We start from the raw sequence: 12,742 nt of genomic DNA, 5'->3' as shown, positions 1-12,742 counted from the left end.
ATCTGGAGAGAAAGAAATGATAACAAACAGATTGAATCAGTGACCTTATTTTCAAGTACTGCTTGCTTTGGTTAATTCAGATCACTTGGCTGATAGGTCTTGCATAAGCAGCTGTTTCAACAAATCTAAGCTATGGTGATATCCATACAATGAAGCAATGACCAACACTGCAGTCACAGAGAATGCGTGAACCATCATCTATACACTGAAATGGGAGAAGGCAGGGAACAGAAACTTGAATAAAATTCCAGAGTAAAAAAATCTTTTAAAATATATTTCAACCCAAATGAAACAATACTTGTAATATTCAAGTCTGAAAATGAACTTGCTCATGTCTTTCTGCTCAAAGACTGTAGAAGATATACAAACCATAACCTCCTAACCTATCATGTGCTCCATTTTGCTCTTACTAAGCTACAGTAGTCACCTTCAGGCTATCTTTTACTCTATCTGCATCTCCCCAGCAGTTTGCTCTTCCCCATTCATCACAATGATAATGATTAATGTTTTTTTCTGGCAAATATGTGGTAACAGTGTTAGTACAAGACACAAGACAACAGCCTTATAAAACCAGAAGGGGCGTTAAAAAAAAAACAAAGCAAAACAACCCCCCCCCCCCACATTCATGTTTATCCATTCCAGTTTGCAGAAATTATTATGGGAGAAGCATTGATAATGAAACAGAGAATAACTGGAGACTAACGATAATAAAATATTTTGAACACAATTTCAATTACAAAATTCAGAATGAGCATGTGGTAGTTAAGCTAGCTCTGCTGAAGAGCTAGTGAGACCCCAAAGAAAACTTTGCGGTCCCTCAGATTCTAAAGCAGTTTTGACAAATGATTTTTACATAGGTTGCTTTCAGTTACATTAGTTTTTAAATATATTTATATAAGTTTTTAATATAATTAAATATAAGCATATGCTTGTATATGAGTAAAGGGTCATGCTCTATACATCTTTTTTCTCATGAGAAATGTATCCTGACTGATGTTCTTGTGACCATCTGAAAGCTAAATTTCAGCGTATTGTTCTCTGGGAATTCTGCTGAAATTTATTTTGCTGAAATTTACTGGCACTGAATTTTTTGCTTGAATTACTTTTTTTTCTGTGAGATGACTACACAAGAAAAAGGTATAACTTTATGTTTTGTTATTGCAGGTTATCCATTCGTAAGAGACAACAAATTAACAATGGAACCCTCAAAAGAATATGCATTCAACTACAAAGGATTTTATTTTGGAACAAATCCAACTACACCTGAGTACCTAGATTCCCTGGAGGTATTTCAAATCAGAGACAGTTATGTATTTATAGCTACTTATCCAAAATCAGGTAAGAAAGAAATTGTCTCCAAAGGGAAAAAAAAAACCCAAACAACTAGCCACAGAAGTGTCTAAGGTTGTTGGACACATCCTGCATAGCCATGGCCTGATCAGCCAGACACGGGGCTCCTGCTTGTGCCCAGCTGAACCTACCTTGTTCTTGGATCTCTTGTAGGTGTACTCAGAGCAAGCTTACTATACACAAAGAGATCTTCCAAAAACACATAGACAGTTCTGTAGGGCTGGGCCACATAAGAGTTGGAAATGGTTATGGGACATCTGGGGTGATTTGCGGGCTCAGATGGAAGGTGATTTGGGGAGTGTTGCATCTAAATTACAATCAAGCAGGAGACCAGACCAAATGTGAGCAAATGATATATATTTCATTTCAACAATACTTACATATGTAGCAATACAGGAAACCTGAGTGATCAGTTCTGCATTCCCACTTCTGAAGCAAAGGTACCTGAGCAACTAACTGACTTCACTGTGGTATTATATAAAATCTAAAGATTTTGTTCTGCCTTTACATGCCTTTACTTGTACATTTCCATACAGGTTCATCTCATGCTCTAAAACTGGTCTACTCAATTCTCAAGATTTCATTTCTTCAGTGATGAGTAATTGATCACTTGTGATTTATGCTTATACTCTTGATATCTCTGATATCAATCTGCATGTGTACTTTCAAGGCCTCTGCTATCCTCTTGTGTTTGTGCTCTTGGAAAGCTCTGCCAAAATCCTTCATTTCTTTTCAATGGCCTTGAAGACGTGGCCTTTAGATAACGTAACCAGTGTTTTGCTAGCATACATCTTTGTCTTAGGGTCACTGAATAGCTTGCTGGAATTCAGTATTCACTCAGATATTCAGTAAAATACTTGAGATGGAAAGACATTTCAGAGAGGAATAGGAAAGAGGAGTCCAGGAGGAGTGAAAGGGAGCCCCAGCTGTGGCTGTGGTAAAGGTAGATATGGTACAGGAAGCCTATGAAAGGGCTTGTGTGTGGCGGAGTGAGAGGATAGGGAGCCCAGGGATGCTAGCTCTACATCAGAAAGTGAGAGCGGGTGAGCTGACCGAATATTGCACTGAGTGGGAAGAGATTTGGAGTGAAGAAAGCAGGTGTGAGGTGACACAAGCATGGCTGAATAGGTTTGCAAAAATGGTTTTGGAGGAAGAAAAAGGAGGAGGAGGATGAGAAGGAAAAATTTAAGGGATAAAGAAACTACCATACCGGGATGAGCACGTCTTTGGAAGTGGGAATTTCATGTTGCAAAGTGATGGGCTATCCCAAGGCAAGAAGGAATCAGGAGTCAGGAATTGCACAGAATATCATCTCTATCCTATTCACCCCTTTTCCTTCAACACAATCCTCTTTTTTCCCCACCAGTTATAAATCTAAGATGCCCTCCAATATTTCTGTTGAAGCTCTGAAATCACTGGGTAGAGTACTTGTCCAGTTATTGTTCCTTTGAATTTTAAGTTTCTTTCTTTATCTTGGCTGGTGACCTTAAATCTACAATGCATATACAGTCTAATCTCTGAAACTACTGGCTTCCATTCCACATGAGGTCTTTAACAGCTACACTTGTTTCAGATACCTTCCTTTTTCTATGCTTGTTCAGGGTAACCTCCCATAATGGTTTGAATGCTCTTCTGCATGGATTTGAATTCTCTCAGGTGTCCGTCTTTATTGGCCTATAGTATATAAGGTGAAAGGAATTGACACTACCATACAGTGCACTTCTGAGAGGGCTAAATGGTTCTTCTTCTCATTGCCCAAATGGGTCAACTATTCAGGATTTACCTCACACTATTATCGCCTAGCACACGAACCCATACTACCATGACAGTTAGGCACCTACAGAGTCCTGTGTTTTTAGATCATCTTTGTCAGCAGCAGTAGCCCAGGAATCAGATTTTCCCTAAGGAAATTTAGGGATCTTGTTGCCGCGAGCATCTACTTTGTGGGGCCCATCTGTGCTTTACAAACATGGCTTTACCAGCTGTTAGTTTCATGACATCTCACAACACTTTGCAGGATTTCTGGAAGTAAAAGGATCTGCCACAGTCAAAGACTTGTACTAATTTTATCCCTGTGAAAATGTCTGATTCTAGTGGAGTTCTTAGTCTGAAAATAAAATCTCCCACACTGATAACATGGGTAGCACAGGACTACAGTAGGTAGAGAGGGAGTGTGAGAACTGCCTTCGCTTGTTCACCAGTGCAGGGGAGTTTCTGAATAGGACACTCCACTGTGAATCCTATCATAGCTCATATCCTGTCTCCCACGGAGAAGAAAAAAACAAAACAAAACAAAAAAACCCAAACAACCCCCCCCCCCCAAGCCCCTCCTTACAGCCAGATGTGACCAGGCTACTACACTAAGGCATACCCACAAATCAATGGGCATAGGGACAGTCTGAAGATGTATGGTATGTATGTATAGTTCTAATAACACACAGAGAATTGCCTTCACAGCCTCATAGCAAATTCTTACTTTGCTCCCTGGCAAAGTATGTCATGGTAAGATGCTTCTGTTACTCTTTCTTAAGGCACTCCTAGTCACTTTTGCCTCTTCTGTCATTATTTCTACTGCAGAGCTTCCTGTGGCAAAGCAAGCAGGTATCTGGGGCAGAGCTCTGTGCACAAGAGCTATGGAAATAAGCTCTTGGTGCAGCTGTTATGTTCTTCACACATAAAAGCATTGTGGAAAACTACAACATTCTCACTATTTGCTTCACACCACCAGTGACGTTTGGAAGAGAAAGCTCACACACAGAAAACAAGGCTTGAAATCCAAAATGATCTCCAACAAAGAATGAAAACATTGCCCAAACTGCACACACAGCGCACACCAGAAAGTATGGAAATTGTTGTGATTTCAAGAAAATCTTGTTTGTGTAATAGGTCTTTTCTCCCTCTGCTTGAATATGTTGTTAGGTTGTTCTTATTTTATATCAAATTACTGAATAACTTTTCCTGTGATTCAGCTCACAGTTTTTCAATTAGGAGTTTAGTGTATTTCCTTGTAATACCTTTAGAAGTCCCTATTGATGTATATGGAAATAATACCTTGGAAATAATGGTTTTGGTTTTGCTAAAGATAATTAGATTGCTTTCAGCTAATGAGGAATCTAAAGTGGTAATTTTACTTAGCTAGAAACCCCGTCTGAGAGCATGATTCTTGTGTCTCTCCTTGCAAGCATCCATAACTTCCTAAGGGTGGTGTGCCAGGCTGTATTTTCTCTCCCTAAATAGATAGTGTTAAGAACCAGAAACTTAGTTGAAGCAGAGACATCTTGCCTGACAAGAGGCAGGAGGCTGCCCATCTAACTGTGGTGGTACCTGGCCTTTGCCTAAGACAGCATTTCTTGTGTGGTGAGAAGTCAGCGGGAGCCAGAATAGCCCCAGTCCATAATAGGTCCTTTTTTTATGGTAATGTGGCTTCCTCTTACCTGTCATTCAAAATCTGCATACATGCTGCCTCTGGCACCTGCTTGAGGTCCCTGATGAGGTCAGCACTGCACAAAAGCTGTAATTTCCAAGTTCTTATTCATTTTATAGTGACTTCATGCAAAAAAATGGAGGCTGAACCAACTTACAAGAAAGTTAAAATGATTTTCTAGTGTTGTTCTTCCACAAGTGACTGCCTTGCACAGATGAACAATAGCACTGACACCTGTAACCCTGATCCCATGAAGATAGTTAGCCATGGGCATTGAAGGACTTCAAAAGGAAATGCCACTAACTATATACCAAATGACAGCATAACATTATCTGGAATTTACTTAACATGTTTGTCATCTTCAAATTGTTTTCACACATTTTATAGTGGGAACTGTAAGAACAGTTACAGAAAATGAGAGAGATGGTCAAGGTAATGGAGCCCTTTAATACATTTGAGACTAGTGTTCTTTTTCTTTTTGCAGATTATTTGTATTACCAGGAACCTTAAGGATGTTTTGGTTTCTTATTTCCACTTTTCCAAAATCATAGCCACACTAGAGGAAGTATCAGATTGTAACCTTTTCATGGAGAGATTTTTAGCTGGCAAAGGTGAGATATCTTTTCTGCCAAGAACTCCAAATCCCATTGCCTGATCTCAGTTTGAATGGAGATGAATTATATCAATAAATATCAACTACCCAGAATCCCCAGCCATATTTAAACCTGAATCCAAAGCTGCAGAGGCTGTTTGAGCTTGACACAATTTTCTGTTTGTAAACAAGGTCTGAAGGGGATAGTATGGTCAAGGCTTTGCTGCTCCCCAGCAAAGTGTAAGTTGCTTATTTTATCTGAATTAGATACAGACTCAGAATATAACCATTATGATTGAAGATCTCTTAACGCTTTCCACATTTGGTTAGCTGGAGTGAACCTATGAGAATGGTCATCATACAGAGAAGATAGAGAAGTTGTCTCCTGCTGAAGCTAGTCCAAATTACCAGAAACTAGAGTGGTTTTGCCTCAACAGCATGGAGGATTGTCACCAAAGACTGTGACCACATATCAGAATATCAGAGAAAATCCTCAAAATATCAGAAAAAAACCCTGAAAATATCAGAAAATGTTATGTAAAAACAATCTTTCCAAAGACCTAAAAGTATATAGTGGATTATAAATAACCACTAAGATTTACATTCTTCTGTGTTGCCGTTCCTTGCAAAAAGCCCAATTAATTGCGCCTCTGTGAGCACAGCTACCCTCTGAGCCTTAAGAAAAAAAGAAAATGGAAAACACTGAATCTTACAGTTCTATCCTCAAAAGTACTGAAGGTACCAAAAAAAAATTGATAATTTCACTATTTTTCTGCTGCTGATAGCATTTCTGTTTTTTATCATCTCCCTTGGTAAGTACTTGCCAGTTTGTGGCTGGATCACATTACAGGCTGGCACAGCCATGCAGAGGATTTCAATATACTCTTCCTTACCTACAAAGAAATGAAAAAGGTGAGGTCAGTTAATATCTCTGTATTCAAAATATTCTCTTCCTATATTGAGTGCATTTTCTGATTGGCCTCTATGCAAACAGTTCATATTGAAAAGTGCTTAATCCCTTGTGGGTTAGATGCAAATTGATGAGATTTCTGAGGAAATAAAGTCATTTGTCTCATTGGTGTGAGGTCTTACCAATTACTATGAAAGTGTTATATAAAGCACTTTGCAGTATGACAGAAGTCTGCTTCCCTACCATGCCAAAAACCATTTCTGAAACAATACAGAATATGATTTTTACAAGTACCTTCAATAGGAATTTTATGCTCATAAGGATAGTTCCACTAAAGGACAAAAGTGCTTAAGAAGCAGCTCCAAGGTTACTTGAGGAGCTCTAAAACTGCTGACCACAAGTTTCCTGCCAGTGGCTAACCATGTCTTTGTGCGACTTCTTATTTCTCCAAAGTAGCTGCCCTTCTCCCTCCCCAGGAAAGGCCCAGTGACAGCAACACAGCCCAGATAATGTGCACTAGTTGCTCAGACTGCAGCCTGGGGTTGCTCATAGGAAAGTCAAGCCCTTAGTTAGGACGACAGGTCTGACAAAAACTCTACAGGTTAAGTCCCTGCCTTTCCAGTCACAGACACTGTTCCAGGAGTGGCTTCACCAGGGGATCTAATGTAAGATGCACCTGGAGTTTGTGGTGTGGGGAGCAGAATGCAAAATTCCCATCTCAGACAGCACTGCTCTTGATTGTACAAATGATGCACTATCACAAAAATGATTTGCACCCAAATTTATGTTTATTTTTCTACTATTTGGTTCTTTGTATCATCAAGACCATTTCAAAATAACATTAATTACAGGATCTCAGAAGTGCTGTGCTGAAGATCTGCAGCTTCCTAGGCAAGACACTGAGTGAAAAAGAAGTGTAAAGCGTTGTGAGACAGGCTATGTTTGAGAACATGAGAAAAGATCCCAGGGCAAACTATGAGAAACTACCAGAATATCTCAAAGGGAGAGAGAAAGGTCATTTTCTACGCAAAGGTAAAGTTGAAGAAGTATGATGCAATAAGTTTTTCATTTCATGTCTCTTGGCTTGAGATGAACCTAGGGTTTCCGGTCTCAGCTGGAAAGTCCCATTTTCAGAGGAAGAATTCAGGTTAGTGGCAATTAAATTTATCAGAGCAGTTTTCTTGCCAGGGCATCAGCAATTTTACTATATTTTCCTAGGGATAGTAAAAAGGCAATTGCTCTCCTGATTGCAACACAAATTGTGACAGTCCCATCAGGTAAAGGAAATGACCTGAGGGTTGTACTGAGTCAGGAGTAATATGATGCCTTCTTACTGGAGGATTGACATGGTTATGAGCAATTGGCTAAATGGTAGATACCTTTCACTGGAGAGAAGAGCCTCTCCCAAACAGAAAAAGATGCTTGCTTCAGGACCTGTAAGGGAGTTACTGTCTGGGCAGGACAGTGAATTTGATTTCTGCACTGTGAGTATACCAGGAGAGGCTGTTTAAGATTGAAAACAGTGCTAGCTTGCAGATCTTCTGCACAGACATACTGGTTTTTACTTTTCAAGGCAAGAGTTGTCTTAACAGTGTGAACACAGACCTTCTCGACCAACCACTCTCAGGGTCCATAAACTTCATCCCTGACTTCTGGACATTGCTAAGACTTTCTGCTGCTCAGTGTAGGATAAGACCTTCTAGGGATTAAAGAAAGTGCTATACTCACAGTAGAACAAAAGGTGATACTTTTAATACTTCCCCAGCCATTATTTGATCACCAAGGAATCAGTAAACACCAGAACAAATGAGTTGAATAACTTTGCGAGGAGGCAGAAGTATAGGTCTAAGGTGCATTTTATTCACAGCACCTAGATTTGGAAGCATGCTGTCGAGAAAAACAGAGCCTCACTCAGCAGACCAGCGATAAAGGATATGCTGAGGAAGCCATAATTGCTTCCCCAAAGAGCACTCACTGTTCGCAGGCAGGCACTTTCTTGACAGGTACGCATTCTACTTCTCACCTCCCTTTACTGCCTCTTTCCTCAGGCACTATTGGAGACTGGAAAAACATGATGACAGTAGCACAGAGTGAAAGGGTTGACGAAGTTCTGAAAGAGAAAATGAAGAATCTGCCCATCAAATTCATCTGGGATATTAAGGATGAAATTTAGGCTGGTTTCCAGTTTCATCATCCTTTGGTGTTTATAGTGGATGGACATATTTGAAGTTCTAGAAAAACAAAACACATCAATTTCCAGCTGCATTGTAGAAATGAAAAATATGACAGCTTATTCACAAAACATGACTTGTCCAAGGAAACGACTCAGTTACACCAGTTTCCTGTTTGTAGCTTTACAAGCTTTTTTAGTTAATTTTCATAGTAAACTACAACTTCTTTCCTTCATGTTTGCTTTTACTCTCACTGGCCTTAAATAACACCAAGGTTGTAGACAACCAAATAGAGATAGATCTTGATACTGCACATTGCTAAAAGCTTTCTGAAAACTTTCACTTGTGCGTTTTGAGGCTTTCTTTAGTAGAACCTTAAATGTCCAAACTCTAGTACAGTTACTCTTTCATATGATTGAATTCCTTCTTCCTTAATAAACCACAGATAGTCAACTGTTTGCTAGTAAAGTGGCCTTTATGTTACATTCTCTGCTGTTGCCTATTGACTGAAAGACATCATTGCATTGTCTGTTACGGTTCTTAAGGTCAGGCTTGAAATTTTGAGGAAAAAAAAGCCACAGCAATAGCAATATTAAAGTGAAAAAGTCCTCCTCTCCTTTGTCCTTGATTATCTGCCAGACCTATTGATGTAAAAAGCTACCACTTATCCATGACTACTACCTTCCTCATATATGCATTGACCCACAAAAACTGCTTAACTTGTTGATGATGCAACTCTAAGGTAGCTTTCCTATGGGCTTCCTCTGAGAAAACAAAAACAAAGATGCATGTCAAGATTTTTTCTATCAACAACTCAAAATATGTTTGCAAACAACTCCATTCCTCACACACATCTGGTCTGTGATATATTCACGTTTCTGGACAGTAATGTATTTTATGCTGCTTGCAAAGGGAGGTCCAAATCCTGCATATTTTACCAACTCTACCTGTTGAAACTACTCACAAAGCAGAACTTTAGTCCCTTCCCATACATGCATCGATAAGTTTCTAAGTCTCTAGCATTTTTGTTCCTCTAATAATTACCCATCCCTTTCAGCACAGACTTAGTCTGGAGGGCACAGGGAAAGGCAATTATTTGGAACAAAATGTTTCTTCCTCAACTTTTTTCCTGGTACCAACTGCATTCGTTGTAAGGAAAGGCAAGTTTTGAACACTCATCCCTGCTTCCAACTATGAGGTCTACACCATCATCTTAGGGTGGAATGCTTTCAGTTGCTATTCAATCATTGTCCTAACAACTGAGCCAGAGCAGGACATAATTTCTAGCTTCAAAAACATTCCAAACCATCGTTTTAACTTGACAAAAGCATCTAACCTTGGTTTTCCCATAAACTGTTTGAAAAATATAAAATTTCCCTAGAGTTCACATCCTGGCTTGGGATCAGCTATTCCCTCTCATTTTCAATCCAGCTATTTTAGTCTTCTGATACATTTTAGCTGCTTTTTTCCCCGGACAGAATTATTCACGCACTGCATAATGTGTCATAACGATAGCTGCTGCTGTTAGACAAAGGAGACCTTGTATAATTAACCTGTAAGAAGAATACTTTTACGTTGCTCAGCGGTACAACCAGATCATCTTTCGTTCTGGGAACTTCGCATCCCTGATATAAAGAAAATAAACTACAATACAAACTTGTGTGACCTGCATAATCACTATACCCCTAGACATGAGAGTCTGACTTCCCAAAGGGTACCAGGGGTCTTTTCCACTTGTACGTATTTACACTGGCCACAGAAAAGGTAAAACCAGTTCAAAGTCAGAAGCTTAATTTATGCTTTTTGCTGAGTTTGTTTAAAGTACAAATAGCATAACTAGTGATTACAAGTAGGACCTTGATCTTTGCTCTTTTTCCAGTGGCAGACTATATCTACAAGTCCCATCATAACAATAAAAAGCCCCAGTAAAACCTCAATACAAGCACAATAAAATAATAGAAGTCTCATACTACATACTGTATGTCACAGTATGGACATCAGTTAACACTATCAGTTGCAGAAAATTTTACTAGCATTTCAGAACAGAAAGTAGAATCGAGTTCAAGGCAGCAAGTGCAATTACTTCAAAGAATTATCCCTGAAAAGTAGCTCTTCCGTCTCTCCTGATCAGAGCCCAGTTGCAAAACACTGAAGGGACAACTTTCAAAAAGTACTTCAGCATCTCTTAGATTCTACAACACAAGGCTCAGAGCAGATCTACGACAGCTCTTTTCCTCAGGATCTAGTAGCTCAATATCTTGGATCCAGGCAGTCTCCTGTCTGGTCCAAACTTTGAGTTTATTTCAGCAACCATGCAGTTTAAAGTAGATACCAAGGACACATTGTAGCCTGCTGGTTAAGAGTCTCCTAGGAGAAAGACTGAAGTTGACTATCCCAAAGAAATTGTACTTTAAGCTCCCAATTCTTGACCAAAACATTCTAGGCACTGACCTGTTAAAAAAAGAGGGGCATTTCACCAGCAGGTTTTGTTTGTTTTAAAGCAGGTAACAATCATAATTGTATTTTTGCACAAATCCTGGTCCTTGCAGCATGTCAGTGAGTCCTGAGATTGCATTCCTGCAGCATCCTGATCTGGTAGGCAGCATCCTTTGGATTTTAATAGAGCTCAGGCACCAACTATTCAAAACGCTCAACATGATCAAGACTAAGGTAGTTCTGGTCATAGGGTAGTGAGGCAACTCAATAATCTCCTTAAGCACGTTACATTTTAAGCTTCAGGCTCACAAGGTTAAAAGGATACAAAAAAGGTTGTCAGCACCATGATTTTGAACTACTAAAATTCTCTCAAAGTTTTTTCTTCTGGCTAATCCGAAGTGCCTAAGTAAATTTTAAATATCTCACCTAAACTTCTTCCATCAAATAAAATAAGCTCCTTTCTCCATCCATGGAGATGGAGTCAAGCCTATTCTTGGTCAAGTTCCCCTTTATTTCACAGCTGGCAATCACTAATAAAACCAAACAAGTCTAAAACTCATAGGGTCATTCAGAAGTCCAGACTGAGCCACTGAGCCTTGTTTTAAAGACTCAGAAGAATGGACTTTTTAAGCAATATTTTGTCACTTCAACTCTTATTATTTCCTCCACTTTGAAATACCAGATGCAAGTATTTCACAACAGCGAACCCCGCCCCACATTTTCACATTTTAAATCCTCTGACGTTGTTTTAGCTTTTTCAAGTTACGCACCCTCTACATCAGAATCAATAAATATATTAACCTGACAATAGAAAACCCCAGTAATCTAGAAATAACCTTAGTGAGACAAAATCGTTTTTTCCTGTTCAGATGATTCTTTTCTCATAAGTGACACACTTTCAAATTTTTCTCAGGTTACCACATTTTTTGCAGACTACACAGTATTCCTGGATTCAATCCGTATTTAAAGTGAACTAATTCACTGCTTTCATGAAAAAATGCCAGATTTAAACATACATGGCTGACGATACTAAACAACCTTAGAAGTTAAGAGATTTTGGGCAACTGAATTAAGACTTCGCAAATGAAAATTACAAATCAGTGCTGAATAGTATTTTAAAGTATACTAGCAATTACAGAAGCAGCTGGATATAGGCACCCTCAAACTTTCAATCCAGCCATATCTTTGGAAAAGTCAGGTTTCATCTCACATTAGTTCACGAGCTTTTAAACATACATAGGTAGCTCTGCTGGAGCAGAGATCCTGCTTATTGCTCTGTACATGTACAACATTATCATTGAAACCTCAATTCTTGTCTAAAGTTCTGTAGTAACCAAAATTAAAAAAGATCAGATAGAGGAGGGTAGGAACAAAATGGTTAATTTATAAAACTATTTACAGGCTACTTTAACACTTACTTCACCCACTAGAAACTCATGTTTTTTCCTCTTTAATACAAAAGAAAAAGGCTACTGAAACATATTAAATGTGATCATTCTAAGTGGACAATTTCTAGAGCTATATAAGCAGAAAAATTCTTATGTATCACTAGATTATTTCTGGGATGAAAGCTGTCATCTTGAATATGGGAATTCCAAATATTAACATTCATAAATTTGTTTTCCCTGTAAGCACTGTGATACTTTAGTGCAATCCTGTTTTCAAAGGTTCAATCCTAAGCACTTACGGCAAACATACTAAAACATTTTAAAATTCAGCACACAGTTTTTTCCATCACCAATGTGCCTGCTGGTTGTCTGTTTGGAGAAGTGTCTTTTGAAACCTTCATCCATATTATCATCCTCCTAGCTGATGTATCATTGTGTTCCCAAACACAGCCTGTGTAATTAATCACCAAT

The 12,742-nt window shown here is 38.9% G+C and overlaps 1 protein-coding gene across 1 annotated transcript; it reads left to right on the top strand.

The window, feature by feature from the left end:
* Positions 1 to 1,181: 1,181 nt before the first annotated feature.
* Positions 1,182 to 8,490, top strand: LOC112997498 (amine sulfotransferase-like). The gene is given in 5 exon segments (XM_064510172.1): positions 1,182 to 1,352; positions 5,259 to 5,385; positions 6,184 to 6,278; positions 7,128 to 7,308; positions 8,325 to 8,490. Coding segments are annotated over 5 exon segments (684 nt in total). The 5' UTR covers positions 1,182 to 1,196; the 3' UTR covers positions 8,450 to 8,490.
* Positions 8,491 to 12,742: the final 4,252 nt, after the last annotated feature.

This window comes from Dromaius novaehollandiae, chromosome 3 (genome assembly GCF_036370855.1).
Source record: "Dromaius novaehollandiae isolate bDroNov1 chromosome 3, bDroNov1.hap1, whole genome shotgun sequence".
In the NCBI taxonomy this organism is placed as follows: domain Eukaryota; kingdom Metazoa; phylum Chordata; class Aves; order Casuariiformes; family Dromaiidae; genus Dromaius; species Dromaius novaehollandiae.
This window is presented reverse-complemented; position numbering and strand designations above follow the sequence as displayed.